The sequence below is a fragment of the Sinocyclocheilus rhinocerous genome, unplaced genomic scaffold (genome assembly GCF_001515625.1).
Source record: "Sinocyclocheilus rhinocerous isolate Xijiao unplaced genomic scaffold, SAMN03320098_v1.1 scaffold377, whole genome shotgun sequence".
Lineage (NCBI taxonomy): Eukaryota > Metazoa > Chordata > Actinopteri > Cypriniformes > Cyprinidae > Sinocyclocheilus > Sinocyclocheilus rhinocerous.
The window spans coordinates 970,151-990,557 of record NW_015633195.1 but is presented as its reverse complement, the minus strand read 5'-3'; the positions used below and the strand labels follow the sequence as shown (position 1 = coordinate 990,557).

Sequence of the window (20,407 nt, the reverse complement as noted above, 5' to 3'; positions counted from 1 at the left end):
AATAATGTTAAAACTGCTATGAGAAGCACCTCTCCATCATAACTCATCATAAATGATTCTATATACAGAAACAATAGTGTTCAAAAGTTTGGGTCAGTAAGAATTTTTTTGTTTTTAAGAAATTAATACTTTTATTCCGTACTTTTATTATACTACTTTTACTATAAATTGACATTTATAATGTTACAAAAGTTTTTTATTTCATGTAAATGCTATTATTTTGAGCTTTCTTATTCTCAAAGAATCCAGAAAAAATGTTTCACCGTTTCCACAAAAATATTAAGCAGCATTGATAATTATGAGAAATGTTTACTGCGCACTAAATAAGCATATCAGAACAATTTTTAAAGCATCATGTGACACTGTCAACTGGAGTAATGGCTGCTGAAAATTCAGCTTTGTCAAAGGAATAAATTACATTTTAAAATAGAAAGTTAGTAGTTAAAGGTTAATTAGTTTGTTAGAAATGTTTTTATGTTTTACTAAATAAATTTTTATTATTATTATTACTGGGCGGGTTTGACTGAGTGTCTGTTCGGAGGGTCCTAGGTTGAAAACACCAAACTCATGAAAAATCCTACAAATACCCATGTAATGCATAATATGTGGAAAAGAATCTCCTGCCTTTCTGTATTTGCTTTGTGATCCATTGTGAACGCTGGGCATCCTGTCAATTATGTTCACTTTGTCTGACCACTGTAAGCGGAAACAGACTCCCAACATCAAATTAGAAAACTTTGTTGATGATTTTACAAAAGGAGACTTGTAAGGGAGAGAAACAGACTAAGTGAGGGAGAGAAAATGAAACGAGAGAGAGAGAGCAGAAAAAAGCTTGCACCTCGTTACACCACTCTGCATGATCCACAATGGCGACAGTGCTGAAATCCAAACAGTATCAGACTCAATGTAAACAGGCTTTACTGGTATAATAATATGGGCAGGGCCTAACAGACGCTCGATTGTCCGACCCAGAGAAAATCATCCTTTTTTTGCTCTGCTGAGGACACAAAACAGCTTTTTCTGGCACTTGCTCTCTCTCTCTCTAGTACTCTCTCTCTCAGCGGCTGATGGTTGAATTCCCCCGTGCCCCCGTGTTCCCCTATGGCAGTAAATAATGTCTCTTCTCTGAGCGCTGGCGGGACAAAGGCTCCTCTCTTCTCCTCCAGGGTCAGCACATATCGCTGTAAGAGCAGGAGCGGGGGGCCAGGCACAGCACACAATGCCTGACTTTATACCACCTTATTACAATACCAAAAGGTTAAAGACGTTAAGCTCTGGGGGCATTCAGAAACTCGTTAGACACAAAAAGGAAAACCCAAACATAGGATAAATTAAAGAAATGTCCAGGAAAAAAAGAAAACCACAGTCACTGCTGCAGCCTCAGTGACATCTATAGGTTAACAGTCACATAATTCAATGTTTATCATAAAACAACTAGACATAATGTTTGATATTTATATATATATATATGAAATATATTTATATGAAGTTGGATATCTATATATCCATCTTTATATAAGAACTGGGCAATAGTTACATTTAGCAACAAAATTTTAAAAAACAACAACAAAAAAAAACAAGCAGTCAGCAATAGCTGTAGTGAACAACTCATTCATTTAGGTCAGAAAGATATTAATTAAGCGATTAATTTGGTTCACAAAACCAGTCCAAATGATTCGTTCACAATCCTGACTAATCTAGATCACCAGTACCAGAATTCACTGATTCAGTCCGGTCGCAGTGGTTTACAGCTTATTGAGGAAAAACATTATTACTGAATAACAACAAATATTTTGGTCCATTTCTCACACAAAATGATCATATGAAAAACATAATCACTACAGAAATTGTAATGACAACAATTTTTAAGATTTTACTAATTTCCATTACTTTTAGGCTTGGAATTCGACATTTCCAAATTTTCCATAACTGTAGGAACTGTTGGGAACCTGATGTAGCCTATTGTAGTAATGTTGTCTCTGGTCTGTGAGTGTAAATGCATTCAGGGGGCGTGGCTTTGAACGGCGATTGCAGGGAGGGTGGGACGTTCGCTTTCAGTACTATCAGGCTAAAGTTAGCATTTTCCAAGATCTCCTATTGCACCTTTAATGAAACTGTTCAGTAAACAAAAGAAAAGTAGTATTTAAAAAGATAGTTCACCCAAAAATAAAAATTCATTTACTCTATATATACTCTATATTAGGGCTGGGCAGTATATCGAGTTTGTACGATATATCGATATTTTCTTTATAAGCGATACGATATGAGGAAATACCGTTTATATCGATATACAGTCGATATAGTTTGATACGAGCGCATCTGAAAATATAGCGGAGGACATAGACTGAGCTGCTGCAGAGATAGTGCATAACTTACATTTCACAGGTATATTCTCCATCTGTAAATGTTAGAAAGTCATGGAAATATTTCCATTTTGCTGTCAGGAGTGCATGAGCCTTCTGCTTTGCAATTCTCCGCTAAACTTCACAGACTTGAACGAGCACCGCCGCGCGCATGCTCGCCAAACAGACAGAGCCCAATTAAATAGGAGCGCAATAATTCTGACTAAAATATACATTTTGCTTAAATATTTTTAGTTGGACAATAAATGTGACATGCATAGGCGGAGGGTGAACCAACTCCAGGGTAAGGCTAAAAGCAGCCAAATCTATTAACTACAAACATCATAAACCTGTCTTTTTAGGCAAGAACCAGATATGGGTGTCATGTAGGCTAATAAAATATGTTTAATGGGACTGATTTTGCATTTTATGTGATTACAATTTAATTAAAACATTAGAAATTGATCATTATATAACGTTTCCTTCCCACGGTTATTCAAACGGCGAATAAATTATGTACAGAAATGACATTATCACTAACTTTGATCTATGGCACTCTCAAAACGTTAAACTGTCAGAATATATTACTATTTAGCAGTCTTAAGAATCAATGCTACTACTGCTAATAAATATTAATACATCTTTATTTTTAAAGGAATAATCACATCTGTTTTCTTTTTAATTTTAACAGTAAACCTCTGTTGTGCAGCACTTTGTTTGCCAAAAAATAAAAGGGTTTAATTTTCATTTGATTAGGATAAATTAAATTAATGTTTTATGCCTTCATCTGATTACCAGAAAAATTAAGAACATTTTATAGGGCCCTATTATTGTTTAAAAAAGGACCCTATATAAAAAAAAGAATAGGTTTAAAATGCAGGCATGTGGTTCTTAATTTCTATTTATTAATTCACCATTTGTAAACTGATGTTTAGGCCTTTTTGTTCATTTTTTAGAAATATCAATAGCATTTGAATTAAAACTATATTCACTGAATGTAATCAAAAAATCGATAATCGAATCGAATCGAGAGCTTGCGAATCAAAATCGAATCAAATCGGGACATCTGAATCGATACCCAGCCCTACAAAACAGCTTAACACAACTCTGTGCTTTTGTTCTCATTTATCTTCATTTTTAGTTTAGTGAATTTAACTTCCACTTTAAAAGCATTATTTTTGTTTTTAGATTGCAATGTTACAATGTTAGAATGAAATGTGATATGTGATTTTGCACATAATATAAAGGCTTACATGGTTACATTCACTTTATTTGTTTTCATAGCCTTTAGTATTGTTTTGTTGGACAACACTGGGCGGTAAGTGAAATACATATATATTAAATACTAGGGGTGTAAAGGTACGCATATCGTGTACCGAACGGTTCACAGGCAAATTCAAAATGGAAGTGATCATTCCTATCCCCTTGGAGTGGGGACTTTGGCGTGAGCAGGGCATGTGCGTGCCATTATGTAGTCGTTTGGAATGCACTTGGCAAAGGGAGCGATGTAATTTCCTCATTATCTTCAGCTGACATGTTCCCGTGACAACGCAGCACGATGTCCGTCAGCGAATCTGCTGACGGACACCGGCATAAAAAAAAAATACATTTTATATTTTTAAAAGTTTTATATATATTATTTTTTACATATTATATAGCATATTTTAAAAACTTTAAAAAATATAAAATGTATGTTTATTTGCAACAGTTATGCTAACAACAATAAAAAGACATTTATGACACTAAAAAAGCGACATCTGCTGACACCGTGCGTGCTGCATTGTCACGGGAACATCCCAGTTAAAATATAAAATGTATGTTTATTTGCAACAGTTATGCTAACAACAATAAAAAGACATTTATGACACTAAAAAAGCGACATCTGCTGACGGACACCGTGCTGCATTGTCACGGGAACATCCCAGCTGAAGATAATGAGGAAATTACATCGCTCCCTTTGCCAAGTGCATTCCAAACGACTACATAATGGCACGCACGTGCCCTGCTCACTCCAAAATCCCCACTCCAAGGGGATAGGAATGATCACTTCCATTTGGAATTTGGCCGTGAACCATTCAGTACACGATACGCGTACCGTTACACCCCTAATAAATACATATATTTTTTTAATCCAAATACAAAAATGAAAATACCGAGATATATACCGTATATTGCAAATTGGCCCAAAAATACCGAGATATGAATTTTTGCCCATATCGCCCAGCCCTACTCTATATATCATTTACTCTGTTGATGGTTGCCATTGACTTCTATAGTATTTTTTCCATACTACAGAAGTCAATTGCTACAAGTCAACTATTTGGTTACCAGCATTTCTCAAAATACCTTCTTGTGCTCAACAGAAGAAAGAAACTCCTATAGGTTTGGAACAACTTGAGGGTGAGTAAATGATGACAGAATTTTCATTTTGGGTGAACTATCCATTAAAAAAAAACGAGGTTTAAAATAAATAAAATCTTTTGTTGGATGCTTCTTAAACAAAAACAAGAAACAGCATGTGACAAGGCCAAGATGATGACAAAATACAAATCTGGTAAACTTCAAACACAAAGGATGAGGTTTTTACTTATACTTATGTACTTATTTTAGAGTTCAGCCTACGCAAGAAGTTCACGTGGTTAAAAAGGGACTTCACAAATGAGACACTACCTCAAGATTATTAACAAATCTAGATGTTCGTTCTTGCACGGTGATATTGGAGAGCGGTTAATATATTACACATATTTCTAGAGCAGAGTGCAACAGTAGAGCCTCAAAGCCTGCGGCATCTTCAACCCATTTTTAAACAATCTTGTGATCTGTATATAATTTTCAACCGCTAATGTCTCTCTCTTTTTTTTTCTCCCCTCTCTCAGACACTGGCATTCAGTCAACGGTTATTCCACTGTGAGCGTCTAGATGGCAGTCTATACACACGCTTGGCTTGGCAGCAGCATGTAGGTCTTTGGGTCCCGCCGAACAGAGATCCAGCTGGCGGCGAGCGACTCAATGGGGGCACTTGAGTGAACCGTGCCATCCTACAGCCTGCAGTATGGTGCCAGCCACCCACTGAATGCACAGGCTGGAAGTCGCCATGCCAGGCTCCATTCATAATTACGTGCCTTTGAGAAAAACATGTCCTCATGTCCAAGCTCTTACATTCACACACCCTCTAAATAAACCGTCACAGATCACGCTCCGTCTGAATATATTTGTTCTTAAGACTCTGGGGCATTCATGAGCGCTGACCGTTGAGGAAGGAGAAATGGACGGCGGACACAATGAGTGTTCACAAATGCCTTTTGTTGCCCAAAGTTTCAATTCCTGTTATTGGGTCAGATTTTTTTGCTGTTGTGTTTGTGTGCATTTCTGTTTAAAGGCAACTGAGGGAAATCTCAATACGGCTAAATGCATAGTGTAACACTTTACAAACTCTTCAAGCGAGACAGACAAACAACAAGAACTGTTTGTTGCATTTTCAATTGTGGGTGTCAACGGTTTAGTGCCCAACTCCGTGCCAAGGTGGTTGGCCCCTCTATATACCTTCACAACCCAGTGAAGAGTTTACAACAATGAAAGCTGTCAACTACTTTCTTACCCGCAATGCAGCTGGCAGAATTTAATTGGTCGATGGAATGCTGAAAAGCTTTACATTCAGCCTAAACACACCATGAATAGGGAGAAGAAGAAGAAAAACTTGCATGTATGAAATAGTGGTGAGCATCTAAACAATCCTACTGCAATCCATCAAACTGTATTTGTAGGGCACTGTATTAACGCACTGAAATGTGGCCAGTGGCACAGAACCCACAGCTGGCTACATCCATGCTGCGTACTATAAAAAGCTCCCTACTTTGTTGGTTGTTCTCCTCCATTAACAAGGTCATCAACCAACCGCTATGAAAACCCCCGCAGTAAACTTGATTGTTTGATTTCCTGTGAATCTGGTGTTGAAATGGCACGAAGGGGGTAATTGCTGGGGAGCAGACTTCCAGAGGGAAATGAGATGACAGCCTTCTCTGCACTTCTATTTCACCGCAATTATTTCCGCAACACACTTTAATTCTCACTTTCTTTTTCCTCCCCTCGTTTTTTTCTTTTCTTCTGTAAGCAGTCCATAAAGTAGCAAAAAGAATGGTTTTAAGACCAAAGTGATGTACAATATAAGAGAAAGACAATAATTATATACAGTTTAAGTTTGGGGTCTGTATTTTTTATTTTTACTTTTATTTTTTTAAAGTAAGAAAGAAAAAAAGACTTTTATACTGTTACAAAAAATTTATTTCAAATAAATACTGTTCTTTTAAAGTTTAAAGTTTAAAAAATTTTTTTTTAAAGTATCACGGTTTCCACAAAAATATTAAGCAGCACAAATGTTTTAAACATTGATTTCTAAGGGATCATGTGACAATAAGTACTGAAAATTCAGCTATGCGATCACAAATGACATTTTTAAATATATTAAAATAGACAAGTTATTTTAAATTGTAGTAATATAAAATAATATTTGACAATATTACTGTTTACTGTATTTTTGATCAAATAAATGTAGCCCTGGTGAGCATGAATTACTTCTTTCAAAAAACATTTAAAAAATCTTCCCAGTCCCAAACTTTTTACCCAGTAGTGTAATAGAACTATATAAAAATTAAATAAAATAATAACAATAAGAAGAAGAAAACGTTTGTATTTAAAAAATCATAAACAATGTCTTACAGGCCCAATGAACTCTATGAACACTGACTGTCTAGGTATTTCCACTAAAATTCTCTCATATCAAACTGTGGTATTAGTGAGCACTTTGTCATATTTCTAATAACTGTTGATCACAAAAATTTCATTATGTTATAATACAGTGTATATACTGTATATATACATATACATACTGTATTATAATGTAATTATTTATATTCAAAATATTTGTATCTACATACACACACACACATATATATATATATATATATATATATATATATAAATAAAATTGTATTCATTTAAAAGAGGTGTTCATTTAAACAAAGGTGTTTTTATGCAGACATACTGTCTGAAACATCTACAGAAGTGGACAAATGCAATGAACTATATATATAAATAAAATTGTATTAATCATAATTGACATAACACTTTATCATATTATATTACACCATAGTGTTCCAGAAGCTTTAAGAGGGAAGGTGGATCATATCAATATTGCTTTGTCCTGTCATGTAACAATTCCTCAAGATTTAATTTTGTGCTTAATTTTCTCAAAATTTCCACTTACACTGCACTGCACCAGACACTGAAGTGGCCACCTAGGCTAAATGTGGAAGAGATCATGCATAGAGTCCATTACACATAATTGTGAATTATAAAATGAAGTAGGGATGGAACGATTACCGGTTTCACGATAAATCACGATAAAATGCCCTGACGGTTAGTATTATCGCTGCAAAACGGGGAAACGCATCAAAAAAGTGCATACAGCTGCTAATTGTGTTTGTTGTTTGTTGATTTTCAAATATAAAACTTATTGAAATGTTTTCAGTGTGTGTATCAGTTCTTTTTGAACATTTTCATCTAAATTTAACAAAACCGTGATAATACTGATAACCGTGATAACTTTGGTCACTATAATCGTGATATGAAATTTTCATACCGTTACATCCCTAAAATGAAGCCAGATGATGCAATATTAAAGTGCAGGATTTTGTGTTCAGTAGTTAGTTTAACGATTAGCCAGATGTAAAATGGAGGAGCAGACTTCTGATTTGACTAATCAGATGAGCAGACATGATAAGAGCTCTACCAAAGGCTCTACAAGCCGAAACACACGCTGCTCTGACATTTCCCCCTCGATTCCTTAACATCCAGGGAACCAGCAGCAGCCACAGCTGGGTCTCATTATAGCTTAGAGACGAATGCCCTTTTGAGAGGAGGCCAGTTTCATTTTACAGGGGCATGAAAACAGTAACCACCTCGCTCGAGCCATCAAGGTCTTGATTCAGGTAATGTGCCGTCTTTGGAGTTTACCAGAATTAACCTCTACTCTAAAGACTACCACATGCAATTCGATGGAGTGGAATCTCTGCCATAATTTTGTAAAGGGAAAGCCTGAGTTGATGGTTGTAGATTCATAAGAATCAACAAATCAACATCATACCTTTGCAAGATCCCATTTTCTTGTGGTATGACTCCATTGATGGCTGCCTAGAAAGAAAACAAACAAGAAAACACATCATTGATGACTACAAGAAATGACTGTTGGGTTCAGTTAAAACCGAAAGTGACATAACATGAAACGTTTTCGTCTTTTTTTATGCATATTAATGTATAAAAGGAAACATATATTTTAGGTGATGTAAGTAGTCACCATTTTTGTTGATGTTTTTAACACCCCATGTCTGAATATGTGTACTTCCCTACTATACAGTATGCAAAAGAACAGTTTATCAATGGCCGAGAAGTAATGTAATACAGAACATACTCCTCAGTATGCAAATTTGGAGCATTGTTAATCATTCTGCTGTTTGCAGTTTATGTAAATAGTCCGGCAATGTGACAAAAATATTTTTTTAAAGTACAAATGTAGTCTTTAAATTAATAAGATGTCATAAAAACTCTTGATTAATAAGGTCATAAATTCTTGTATCATAAATTAATTTATTTTACACTACTGTTCAAAGGTTTGGGGTCAGTAAGATTTTTTTTTTTTAATAAATGAATAGATTTATTCAGCAAGGATGAACATTTTATTTATCAAAGAATTCTGGAGGAAAATGTATTATGGTTTCCACAAAAATATTAAGCAGCACAACTGTTTTCAACGTTGATAATAATAATATGAAATATTTATTGAGCACCAAATCAGCATAGTAGAATGATTTCTGAAGGATCATGTGACACTAAAGACTGGAGTAATGACTGCTGAAAATTTAGCTTTGCATCACAGGAATAAATTACATTTTAAAATATATTAAAATAGAAAAAAGTTATATTAAATTTTAATACTAGTTCAAAATATTATAAAAAATATAAAATATTTTTAATGTATTTACTTTTGAACTATAGTATATAATCAATAGACAAGAATCAATTCATTTAAGATATGGCATAGCATAGCACATCACACATCGGGACAACTACCCAAATAAATAATGGTCTAAATATACTGATCCTTTTTTAAAGGGGTCATGAACTGAGAAATCAAAATTCCCTTGATCTTTTGACATATAAGAGGTCATTGTTCTATAAAAACAACCTGTAAGTTTCAGAACTCAAAACTTCCCCGTAAGTCAAAAAACAGCTTATATTGAAGCCAATCTGCCAAAATGACAGGTTGTGGAATGTGCCACTTTATGACGTAATAGTGTGACTAAACCCCGTCTCCGCAGAAGATCAATGCCTGCTTTGACGTCACTGCCTGTTTAGCCCCACCCACCAATTCACGCATATAGTGTAAATAACGAGAGAGGCAAACGCAGGTCTAAGCAGAAATCAAACGATAAAGATAGCTCCGACGACAACAAGATGCTGTGCAGTGCCAAGTTGTGGAAAAACACAATCTGCCTTTGGGATTTGAAAAAAAATAAAAAAGTTTGGGTTACAAGTCTGATTCTCTAACCATTAGGCCACGACTTCCCCATTAGGCCACGACTTCCCCATTTGTTGATTTGTTGATCCCAACATTATGAAAGAGTGGATGAACTTTATTTTTTATGAAGTTCCAGATCGCGTCAGTAAGAACTTGTTCTGTAAGAACAGAAAGTCCTTTGTTAATTTAATTTTACTATGGATTCATTTACAAACAAGGCATTCCGATGAGGGGGGTCAAAACAGGACATTAAATAGCCTATTACTTCGAAATTATGATGTTTTTTTGTTTTTTTTAAATCTTGATAACATTATAAGTGGACCTCAGAGAACAGTACAAAATAATAATAAAAAAAGGCAGTTCATGACCCTTTTAAGATGATAACGCAAATAACAGAGATACGCAGCAACCCAAACATAAAACTCACAAGCAGTATCCACCAATGTGGGCTACATATTTCCCCTTCTCTTTCTCTCATCAGACTGAAGAGGAATGCACAGAGATGGGCCTGACGTGTTTGTGTCTTTGCGTGTATGAGCAAGTGGGTTCTGGAGCCAGACTGTGATAAGCAGGCTTACTTGGTGGATACAGATCTGAATGGAATGGCTTCTGATTGAGCCAAATAACAAAGTGTATACAGAGACATACATCGCAATGCTTGCTATGCTCCGAAATGTTTTCAATGCCAGTAGAGGCCACAGAAATGATGTTTTGTCTGACGTAGAGATATAACATCAGATATTTTTGACAGATTGAACTAGGGCTGCACGATTATGACAAAAATCATAATTGTCGATTATTCCCTTGAAATTGTAATTGCGGTTATTAATTACGATTATCACAATTTACATTGAATGATGTTTATACCATTGTTTGATGCAACTGCATGCCGTATTTTTATATGAAAATAAACAAGCTGAAAACACTCTAACTGAAAAACTTTTAGTGCTTTTCTATAGTATTAAGCCTCAAATGTCAACTATACATCGGATTGGTTTCTTCTTTAAATTATAAAAAAAGTACAAATATAAATGGTATTATTATTGGTTATACTAAAACTAAAATTAAAGGGGTCATATGATGCGATTTAAATTTTTCCTTTCTCTTTGGAGTGTTACAAGCTCTTGGTGCATAAAGAAGATCTGTAAAGTTGCAAAGACTAAAGATTAGGGCTGCACGATTATGACAAAAATCATAGTTGTCGATTATTCCCTTGAAATTGTAATTGCGATTATTAACTACGATTATCCCAATTTACATTGAATGATGTTTATACCATTGTTTGATGCAACTGCATGCCGTATTTTTATATGATAATAACTTAGCTGAAAACACTCTAACTGAAAAACCTTTAGTGCTTTTCTATAGTATTAAGCCTCAAATGTCAAATATACATCGGATTGGTTTCTTCTTTAAATTATAAAAAAGTAAATATATGAATGGTATTATAATGTTATACTAAAACTAAAACTAAAACAATGGAAAAACCCTTAAGATAACTTGTAGAAAGAAAAAAAAAAAGCATCTTAAGCACACAGAATAACATAAGTGGACTTTGAATGATTAATTGCCGCTTTGAACAATTACGTAATTGTGGCATCCATAATTGTAATCGCGATTAGAAATTCGATTAATTGTGCAGCCCTAGACTGAACTGTTTAACACTGGCAAAAATGTAGAAGTGTCTACACATTTTAGGCCATTTAACTTCTCATGAAAGATTTGCTCAGGTGCAGTGGTGTTTGTGTGATCAAGTGTGTGTGGCACACATCCTGGCTTTGGCGTGGGGTGTTCAAACACTCACTGACTGTCCCGTCTCTACATTTTTTGGACTCCAGCAACCTCGCAACCCAGAGTAGGAACAGCGAGTCATCACATTCACAGGTGCACTTAACCACGCAGTGGCTAGGGCCTGCTTTCTTTGAATTGCTGCCAGCATACAACCAGCTTCCTGCTAAATATAGTAAAACAGCCCACTTTTAAGATAAAGAGCGACTTTGTGGAGGAAAATCCATCTGTAAAACCACAATTTCTTCATTTTTGTTTGAAAACTGTCAAGATACGAGATAGCCTGAACCCTATATTACAGGGGCGAGAGTGGGTCACATGCAGTCCCTCATGCAAATTAGCACTACGGAAACAGCCAGAGGACACACCCCTGTTGAATTCACCCAAACAAAACAAGCTCTGCCTGTCTGCCTTTGTCTGTGGTGTGGCACCAGTCACAGCTGCATATTTTTTTAGGTTTTAGAGGTGAAATGTTTGTGTGGCGGTGAATGAAAGGTGATATACCAGGTTATATACCAGATTATAAATCACCAGGATCCTGGTAATAAGACTAAGAAGACTTTTACAATTACCATTTCCACACCATGTATTCAAAGGGAGGGATAGGCTCCTGCAACAAGGAATTTTTAGGACCGTTTTGATCTGTCTAAATGAACTGTTTACAATAGATAAGATGAAAGGCTATAAAAAGGTGTGGGTCTCTGCAGACTAGACTGCAGCAGATATTACTGTCTGTTCAAACAGCATTATCGACTGAAACAGACACCTAGACACATAAGCTCTGCACAGTAGGAGCAACAAAGGAACTATTATTTGTTCACTAGGGGTGAAACAGTTCCTGCTTGAAAAAAAAAAGGTATGGATCTTGACCTATGATTGGGCATGCATTTCTCTATCACACTTTATTGCCTCTAATGATGTCTCAAATTAAATGTGTAACAAATGAAATTTAAAAAAGCTAATTTAAGTAACAGGAGTTGCAGCAGTCAGACGGAAGCGGACTGAATTCAAGATGTAAATTGACAGAAACAGTTCGTGCTTATGTTGTGATAAAGTTTATCCTGCAATAACAAAACCTAATCATGTTCTTGCAAATGTTTAGTAATTGGTGATTTACATCACTGAATCTAAACAAAATCCTAAAAGAGGGCAAATAAATTTTAGATACTAGTGATTTCCTATTGGATCGGTTGAGGAGCTAGTAAATAGACTGCCTATATGTTTGAATGTATTAATTTCACAATCTTTTACATAATTTTACAGTGTGGTGCATTTTGCTACAGTATGTGGCTTAAAGCTCTTAAATGCTTTTAAAAGTGCAGTTAAAGAGGCTCATTGCCTAATCACACTATTAAAACATCAGTATTTACCCAAAATGTCCTAATTCATGCACCCCCAATTGTGCCATACAAGTATTAAAATTTTTTTTTACATTTGATAATTAAGTTCCACCACTATTGCAGGTACAAAATTCATAGTGCCCTAAAGTTTTTAAGCTAAAATATGTGATTTAACTTATGTGATTCATGCAGAACCATGGACACTTTGCATGCAGGTGGTTGGGGGAATTAAAAAAATAATAAAATAAAAAATAGGATTTGTCAACACAACAGTCTTTTAGCACTTATTTAGATGAACTACACATGCTAAGGAATCTGTGTTGCTGTGTTGCGCTTCCAAATGCAGAGATAAGGTGAAGTTTAGCCTTGCGGTGTCCAATGCTGAAAGTTTAAATTAACTGATTTCTATAAGCTAAAGAATACATGGTTTACTGAATCGATGCAGTACTTATAATATTATTAATATTCTGGAATAGCTTCAGCAAAGGCTTAATAATATGTTTTCATTTCGGTTAATAATTCAAAAATATATAATTGGCTCTGAAGACATTATTACAGCAAAAGCTCAGGTTTTATTACAAAGAATAATATATATTTTTATTGGGGGTTGGGTTTTTCCTATGAAGCACAAATGGTATTATCAAAAAGTTAGTCCTGCTGTTTTCCATACACAAACATGCAGGGTGATCCCTGGCAGTCGAGTACAGCTGTAATTTAGCTTGGTTCATTATAAAGTTTATTTGTTATATAATATCAGGATCTGAACCAATCCCCTCATGCATACTATAAAATTACACCACTACACAATCGTGACTCACAGACAGTGTTTGAAAGAAGTGTTAGAACTCTTACTGATGCCTCCTGAAAAAAAGCTAGACACATGACGCCCCTGATTATAAACCAGTTGTTCACTGAGTGTCAAAAATATAAAATTAACAAAGTCTTGTAAAGACAAAAATGACTGACTAGGTTTTGTTGATGACTAATTTCTATTGTAAGTCAACTTAACTGGTATATGGAAATGCAGCTACTACAGAACTGTGCCAGAATGTCCAGTGAACAATGGTACCATTAAATTGATTTTGCACTAAACATAGTGGCTTTGTCTCCGATGTATCACCACAATCCACAAACAAACAATAAGCAGGAGACACATGCACTTGTTAAAATGGTTTGTGGTTTGAAAAAAATCTAGCTGTGAGTCAGTCTTACAGATTTAACGAACAAAGTGCATCTTACCACCAAGTCCCAGTTGTTGAGTTCTAAAAGTGTGATTGCCTCAGCAATGTTGTCGATTCCGGTACATGCCTGAAATAAAAAGAACAAACTGGTTTTGATATTTGCATTTTAAAAATACCATAAACTAAAAAGTCCTCTTTTTATATTGAAAGAATTAAATAACAGAACAGGCCAAAAATACATTTCTGAGAGAATTCATTTCTATTCATTTTAATTTCTAGTGCATTATGCACTGAATATTATAAATAAAAGCTTTTAAATTATATGAGAGATGTTTATTGTAAACCTTATAGTTACAATAAAACACAGTGTATATAAGCAACCTTCAATTTTGGTGAAATATTTGTAATTGCCACGTGTCAGATCTCTTTCTGCTCCTATTAAATAGAGAGTCTGTAAATCAAAACATATTGTCAATACTTGTAATCTGACTCATATAAGCAACCTTCAATTTTGGTGCATGCCATATCAAAATATTTGTAATTGCTACATATTTCAGATCTCTTTCTGCTCCTACTAAATAAACAGTTTGCCAATCAAAACATAGTGTCAATACTTGTAAAACTGACTAATATTTAAAATCCCAAGGCAAACAAACTGAAAAACATGAATGTGACAGGTGATGGCAGTGTAGAAACCGTGCAGAGTCATCTGACAGCTTCTGGTCATTACAGGGTCATGAAGAGACAGATAAGGCTTCAGATGACAGTCTAGTAATGTTTTCTAGTCCCAAATAAGCAGACGACACCAAAATGATGTATTTTAAGCTGTCTATTGTTATTTTGTCTGGTCGTGTGCTTTCCATATTTAATTTTTGCTGAATAATTCAAACAAAGCCACTGACAGCTGATCATCTCGAGACATGTCAACAAAAAGAAGTGACTTCAATAGCCGTTGCCCGGCTAGCTCTGAGCAGGCACAAGAACGGGTCTGATCTACACATCCAGATCTTATAAAATCACAGATTATCCGTATTTATGTGAGGAAGCCCACCTGAAAGTCGGCCAGGATCATTTCTCTGTCCATGTTGCTGTCGGAGGCCATTGCAGTGAGAGGCTAACGACTCATGTAAAAACCCCAAAAATATCAACCACCGATTTCAAAAAAGCAGCTCAGGACACGGCTTATCAGTGTGCGGCAAGTAACCGAGTATAAATGCTGCTCTTCGGGTCCGTGTTGTCAGTGTTTGGGGGCTTTCAGTTTTTTTGTTATCGTCACTTTGGTGTTCTGGATCGGCGTTCAAAGCAACAGAAACATCTTACGGCTGCCGTAAAGAAGTGCTGTGAATTGTCGCGCCCCGCACACGGTTGGAAAGAGCTGTGTAAATTTTAAAGCAGCAGCAGGGCCGCGGTTGAAGACTGTTAAACAAGCGACTTGTTTGACTACCTTATGACATTTTAAACAAACAAAAAAAAGCTTTAAAAATATATTATTAAAAATGTATATGGGCACTGTAGGCAGTTCCAAAGCAATGATTGTTTTGTCTGTAGCAATTTTCACAGTTCACTACCCGACTCAGACTGCAACCCCACCAAAATGAGTTTTTTATTTAGTAAACATGAAGATATAACACTGCCAACCATGATGAGCAACCAAACGTTAGTAAGATTTTAGAAAAATCGTAATTTTACTAATGGATACTCCGACTAAACTCACAGGTTTCCTTTATGTCATCTATGCTAAAAAAAGCTTAAACAAGTTTAAGTTGATTTGCTAGTCTTAGCAGGAACATGCAAGCCATATCAGACTGGTTTTAGATGGGTTTAGAGCAATTTTCAGTGGGTCAGGATGAAAAAATTAGCTTGTTAAACAGCAGAGCACCATCTCGGCCAGTTAAAACAGGTAAAACTATCCTAATCCAGCAAACTAGAGACTTCATTGCAATTAAAGCTTAACGTTTAAACTTTAACCTACAAACGTAAAGCTTGTCTCAAAAATAATAAAACAAAAACAAATCAATAAACCAGCCTTCATTGGTCTTAGCAGGTATGCCAGCCCCACAATGCTGGTTTTAGAGGGGTTTAGAGCCGTTTTCAGTGGGTCAGGCTAAGAGGCCTTGATCTTGGCCTGCAGGCTAGGAGACCAGCTAGACCATCTTAAACCAGTGAACCAGAGACATCCATTGCAATTAAACTTACTTGAGTTTTTTATAAACCTCGTCTCTATTCATGCCTGCCTGGCCTGGAAAAAAATCAAATATAAAATAAAATTTAGAAGAATAAATAAACCTAAGCCTAAACTGGTTTGCTGGTCTCACAGCCTTGCCCACTGAAATGTGCCCAAAATCCTCTAAAACACAGCAAATCAGTATAGGCTGGTTTAGTTTTTATGAGCAGGAATGTAGCAGTATGTCTCAGTAGCATATAATATATTAGTGTGTAGTAGTGTTAATGTAAACATATTAGCTATTGCTGTGCTATATGGCTTTAATTCCAATGAATAAACAAAACAATGCGATGGTCAAATATTGACAAACTGGCCATTTTCAGACAGATTGTACTTGTGGTGCGCTCGATGGTTTCATCTCGGCAGTTCACATGATTGAATATAAAACTTGCACTGTTTTACAGCCTTTCATCCTACCAGTAATTTCAATAAATTTCACTTCAAACACACATTTATGGAGAGGGGGATTTTACACTGCTAATACCAACACTTCAAAGCCTTCACAACTCAAGGATGAAATGTCTAACATGGCCAGAGCCTGTGAGAAGAAAGCAGAACGTGCATCTCTCAGCCTCTCCCCAGCAACATTACCGTTGAGTCCCGCCTCACTCCGCGTCTGTTAGAAAAAGTGGGCGGAAGTGTTGGCCCTTTATTTCAAAAACGGAGTGATGTCAAACAACAGCGGCAGACTCTCTGACATAGTCAGCTGTCTTCCAACCAGCTTATTCAACGCCCATAAACCGGTCGAAGAGGATAACTCGATGCCCGCGACGTAGCCTAACCATTCTGCAGGTAGAGGATACAATGTTTCATTTTAAATGATCCATTATGACGTCGTCCATCATCGGCTGAATCGTCACAGTGTAACTGCACCTCCGTGCGCGAGGAAACACTACGACAGAACGTTTGTAGATATTCACGCCTGCAGTTTGAAACGCTTGATCGCTGACTGAAAACCTATTCCAGCTTATTTCTACACGTGTCCGTTTGTAATACCGGGCTAGTGTCAGTTAACAAGTTTTGATAACCCTCATACCAGCGTTCTTTGATGTGCACATATTTTGCTTGAAACGTCGCTTTTGACGTTTCATATTCAAAATGGGCGGGAAGCTTGCATAAAACTTACAACACATGCTTGCAAACCCACTGGATGCATAATAGAAATGTCCTCGCGGAATAACAGTCTTCTAACTCTATTTATGTTTCAGAGGTCGTTCGGAGGCTTGAAATGACAACATCTGCGAATGCCATGAACGCATCGCAGTTCTCCAGCCCATTGCACCTGCATATAGTTAATATCAAAGGACTCATGAAAGGGAAGTTTGGCTCTCAGATACGAGCATTTTTCATGTGACTACTACAGATCCGTTTGAATGTGAGATCATATCTAGACTAAGACCACAGGAGAGCTGCATGTCATTCATGGACACGGGGAGGAACTTCGCGCATTGATAATAATAAAAGAGGATGTTTCGTTTCTTTTTCCTTTTTTTCCCCCCATATAATTCTTGAACGTGCTTGGCATCCCTGTTTTCTCCGAAGGTTCCGATGGTTTCGGTAGGACGATATTAATGTGGGTGGACCTTGGCGCATCTCCAACGGATATTTTTTTAGGGGGCCGCAGGATCGGACTATTTACTACAGCGAGCTTTGTAGTCCTTTTTACATATAAACCAGCGAACATTTTTTTTAAACGCAAGCACCAGAGATATTCTACCTCCTTTGTCAGGATATAATGGCCGAGGACACAGCTATAGATAGGCTGAGCACTGCAGCTGCGATTGGAGATCTGAAAGAAATTGAGCAGACACTGCAAAGCAACGTGAACGTTAATGAGAAGAACAAGTACGGCAGGACACCATTGCAGGTTAGACTCACATCTCCATGAACGACTTTCATATATAAACACGATGTTTATAATGCATAGTGCATCAGCCTCAGGAAAACATTTTGTCCTTTTCTTTTTTTTGCACTCACTAGCAGTGGCCTGGTTGATTTACTTCTAACTAAACCTGTGGTTTTTTAACAAGTTTACCTGCGAACCAACAAGTACGCACCTGTTACAAATGATCTACATTTTATTATGCCAACAAATTAGCGTCACTCGTTCTCTGACATAAAGAATTTATTGTGGAAACTGAAAAGTGTTTTATTACACCACAGTCAGCTCACGAGCCAACTGAAATCTGACATAATTTTGGCAGCCTTTCACACTTAAATTAGGATAATTCAGATATCATTGTATTTGTTTTTATATTTTTTACAACATAAGTGTAACAGCAAAGATAAAATGTATTTTTAATGATCATGGCGTTTCTATTCTAAGGCCCGAAGTGATTGTATATGCGTATGTTTATTATTTCCTATTATGGGGTAGGATAAAATTCTAGAATTAAATAAAATAAATTAACTAAAATAGTGTAAGCCTCGAGAGACTGTTTTTGCTTTTTAAATTGTTATTTCAATTACATTCTGCTTATCAGAAGGCCGCCTGGACTTACACCAAGCACAATATAGCTGTTTAAATTCGGTCAGTCTGAAATATTCTAATATTACTCATGTGCTCTTGTCATATTCACACAATATATTCTCTTGACTTCAGAATGAGTGATAATCTGAACACTGGGTAATCCCCATCCTCGATGTTAGTAGCCGTAGCGTATGCCAATTTCTGTTTATGCAAATGTGGTAGGCTATATGTGTTGGTACATGGCACATAAAATATTACGATTTTAGGTTTAAAATTATATGAGTGAATAAGGAAAAGTACATATTTTAGGTGCTGTGACTGGTCACTACTTTTTAGATTTTGACCGTTTTATCACTAATTAATATGAGCTATAAAAAAAACGCATGCATAATAATTATCCGAGAATGAGCTGTGTAAAATGAAGCCTTACCCATATTAAACAATTCGTGTGATGTAGCCTACTGGTGAACTTCCTCTTGAAATTTCCATAAACACAATTCATAGTATGAGGATTTTTTTCATGGGCATGTCGATTAGGTCTATGCCATCACTTCATAACTTAATACCTATTATCATCAGAGGTCAGAGAGTCATCATTTAGGAGGTCGTCTTGTGCTTAAAACTGATAGATTTCACCACAAACATTTTTTTTTTATGTCACAGTCGTGGTTATTCTTTCAAACTATTCCTATCTTCGATTTCTTTCTATTTACATTATAATTACATAATTAAGTATCTTCTAAAAATAATAATAATAGGTACACAAGCTATACAGTGTATAGATAGATAGATAAATCTAGATATAGATATCCCTTATGCATTCATATAGATTTTACCCTATATCGTGATAAAAAAATAATAATAATAATAATGCACTCATGAGACTTAATTAAAATTCACACTTTCACTAAAAGTGATTCATGTAATTAATTAATGTAACAATAACACATTCTCTTTGGGTTGTATCTCAGGTGATGAAACTTGGCTGCCCGTGCATAGCGGAAGCGCTGCTTCTAGCTGGCGCCGACCCAAATGCGCGCGATCCCATCCTACGACTGACCGTCAGTCACGACGCCGCGCGAGACGGGTATCTGGACACTCTACGGGTGCTCGCGCAGAATGGTGCTGATGTCAATCTCCCTGACAACGACGGCAACCTGCCTCTGCATCTGGCGGCGCGGGAGGGACACCTGGATGTCGTGCAGTATCTCGTGTCTGACTGCAGCACGCCGCCTTTTCTGCCTAACGCGAAAGGTTACACGCCTCGTGACCTGGCTTTCATGCACAAAAAACACAGAACTGTGGAGTGGTTAGAGAACATTGCGCCTTCACAATCCAGCTAGAGATTATGACTATGGGCCTGTGTGTTTTGTTGTGTAACAGAGGTAGCAGACAAATGCTGAATGAGCGAATTATTGCATTGCAGACAATTCAGCCAACTACCTCTTATTGCATTGTAAAATATTGGGCTCAGGGGCTTGTCTTTTTT

General features: G+C 36.3%; 2 protein-coding genes across 3 annotated transcripts in view; one reads left to right on the top strand and one right to left on the bottom strand.

The window, feature by feature from the left end:
- The window catches only part of LOC107743872 (FAS-associated factor 1-like), a 102,192-nt gene extending 86,592 nt beyond the window's left edge, over positions 1–15,600 (bottom strand). For both annotated transcript variants that reach the window (XM_016557324.1, XM_016557325.1), the window contains exons 1-3: positions 15,276–15,600; positions 14,283–14,351; positions 8,485–8,531 (exon numbers count right to left, since the gene is read on the bottom strand). In XM_016557324.1, coding sequence (XP_016412810.1) covers positions 8,485–8,531; positions 14,283–14,351; positions 15,276–15,326 — 167 coding nt within the window. In that variant the 5' untranslated portion in view covers positions 15,327–15,600. The remainder of the gene's footprint in view (positions 1–8,484; positions 8,532–14,282; positions 14,352–15,275) is intronic.
- A 1,457-nt stretch (positions 15,601–17,057) lies between these two features.
- Positions 17,058–20,401, top strand: LOC107743873 (cyclin-dependent kinase 4 inhibitor C-like). Its single transcript, XM_016557327.1, has 3 exons — positions 17,058–17,240; positions 17,657–18,315; positions 19,890–20,401. Exons 2-3 carry the CDS (start codon positions 18,184–18,186, stop codon positions 20,259–20,261), a joined length of 504 nt encoding a protein of 167 aa, XP_016412813.1. The 5' UTR covers positions 17,058–17,240; positions 17,657–18,183; the 3' UTR covers positions 20,262–20,401.
- The last annotated feature ends 6 nt before the right edge of the window (positions 20,402–20,407 follow it).

Coding starts and splice junctions, on each gene's coding strand:
- LOC107743873 (XM_016557327.1), top strand. CDS start 18,184: ATGGCCGAGGACACAGCTATAGATAGGCTGAGCACTGCAGCTGCGATT. Junction 18,316..19,889: donor ACGGCAGGACACCATTGCAG/GTTAGACTCACA, acceptor GTTGTATCTCAG/GTGATGAAACTTGGCTGCCC.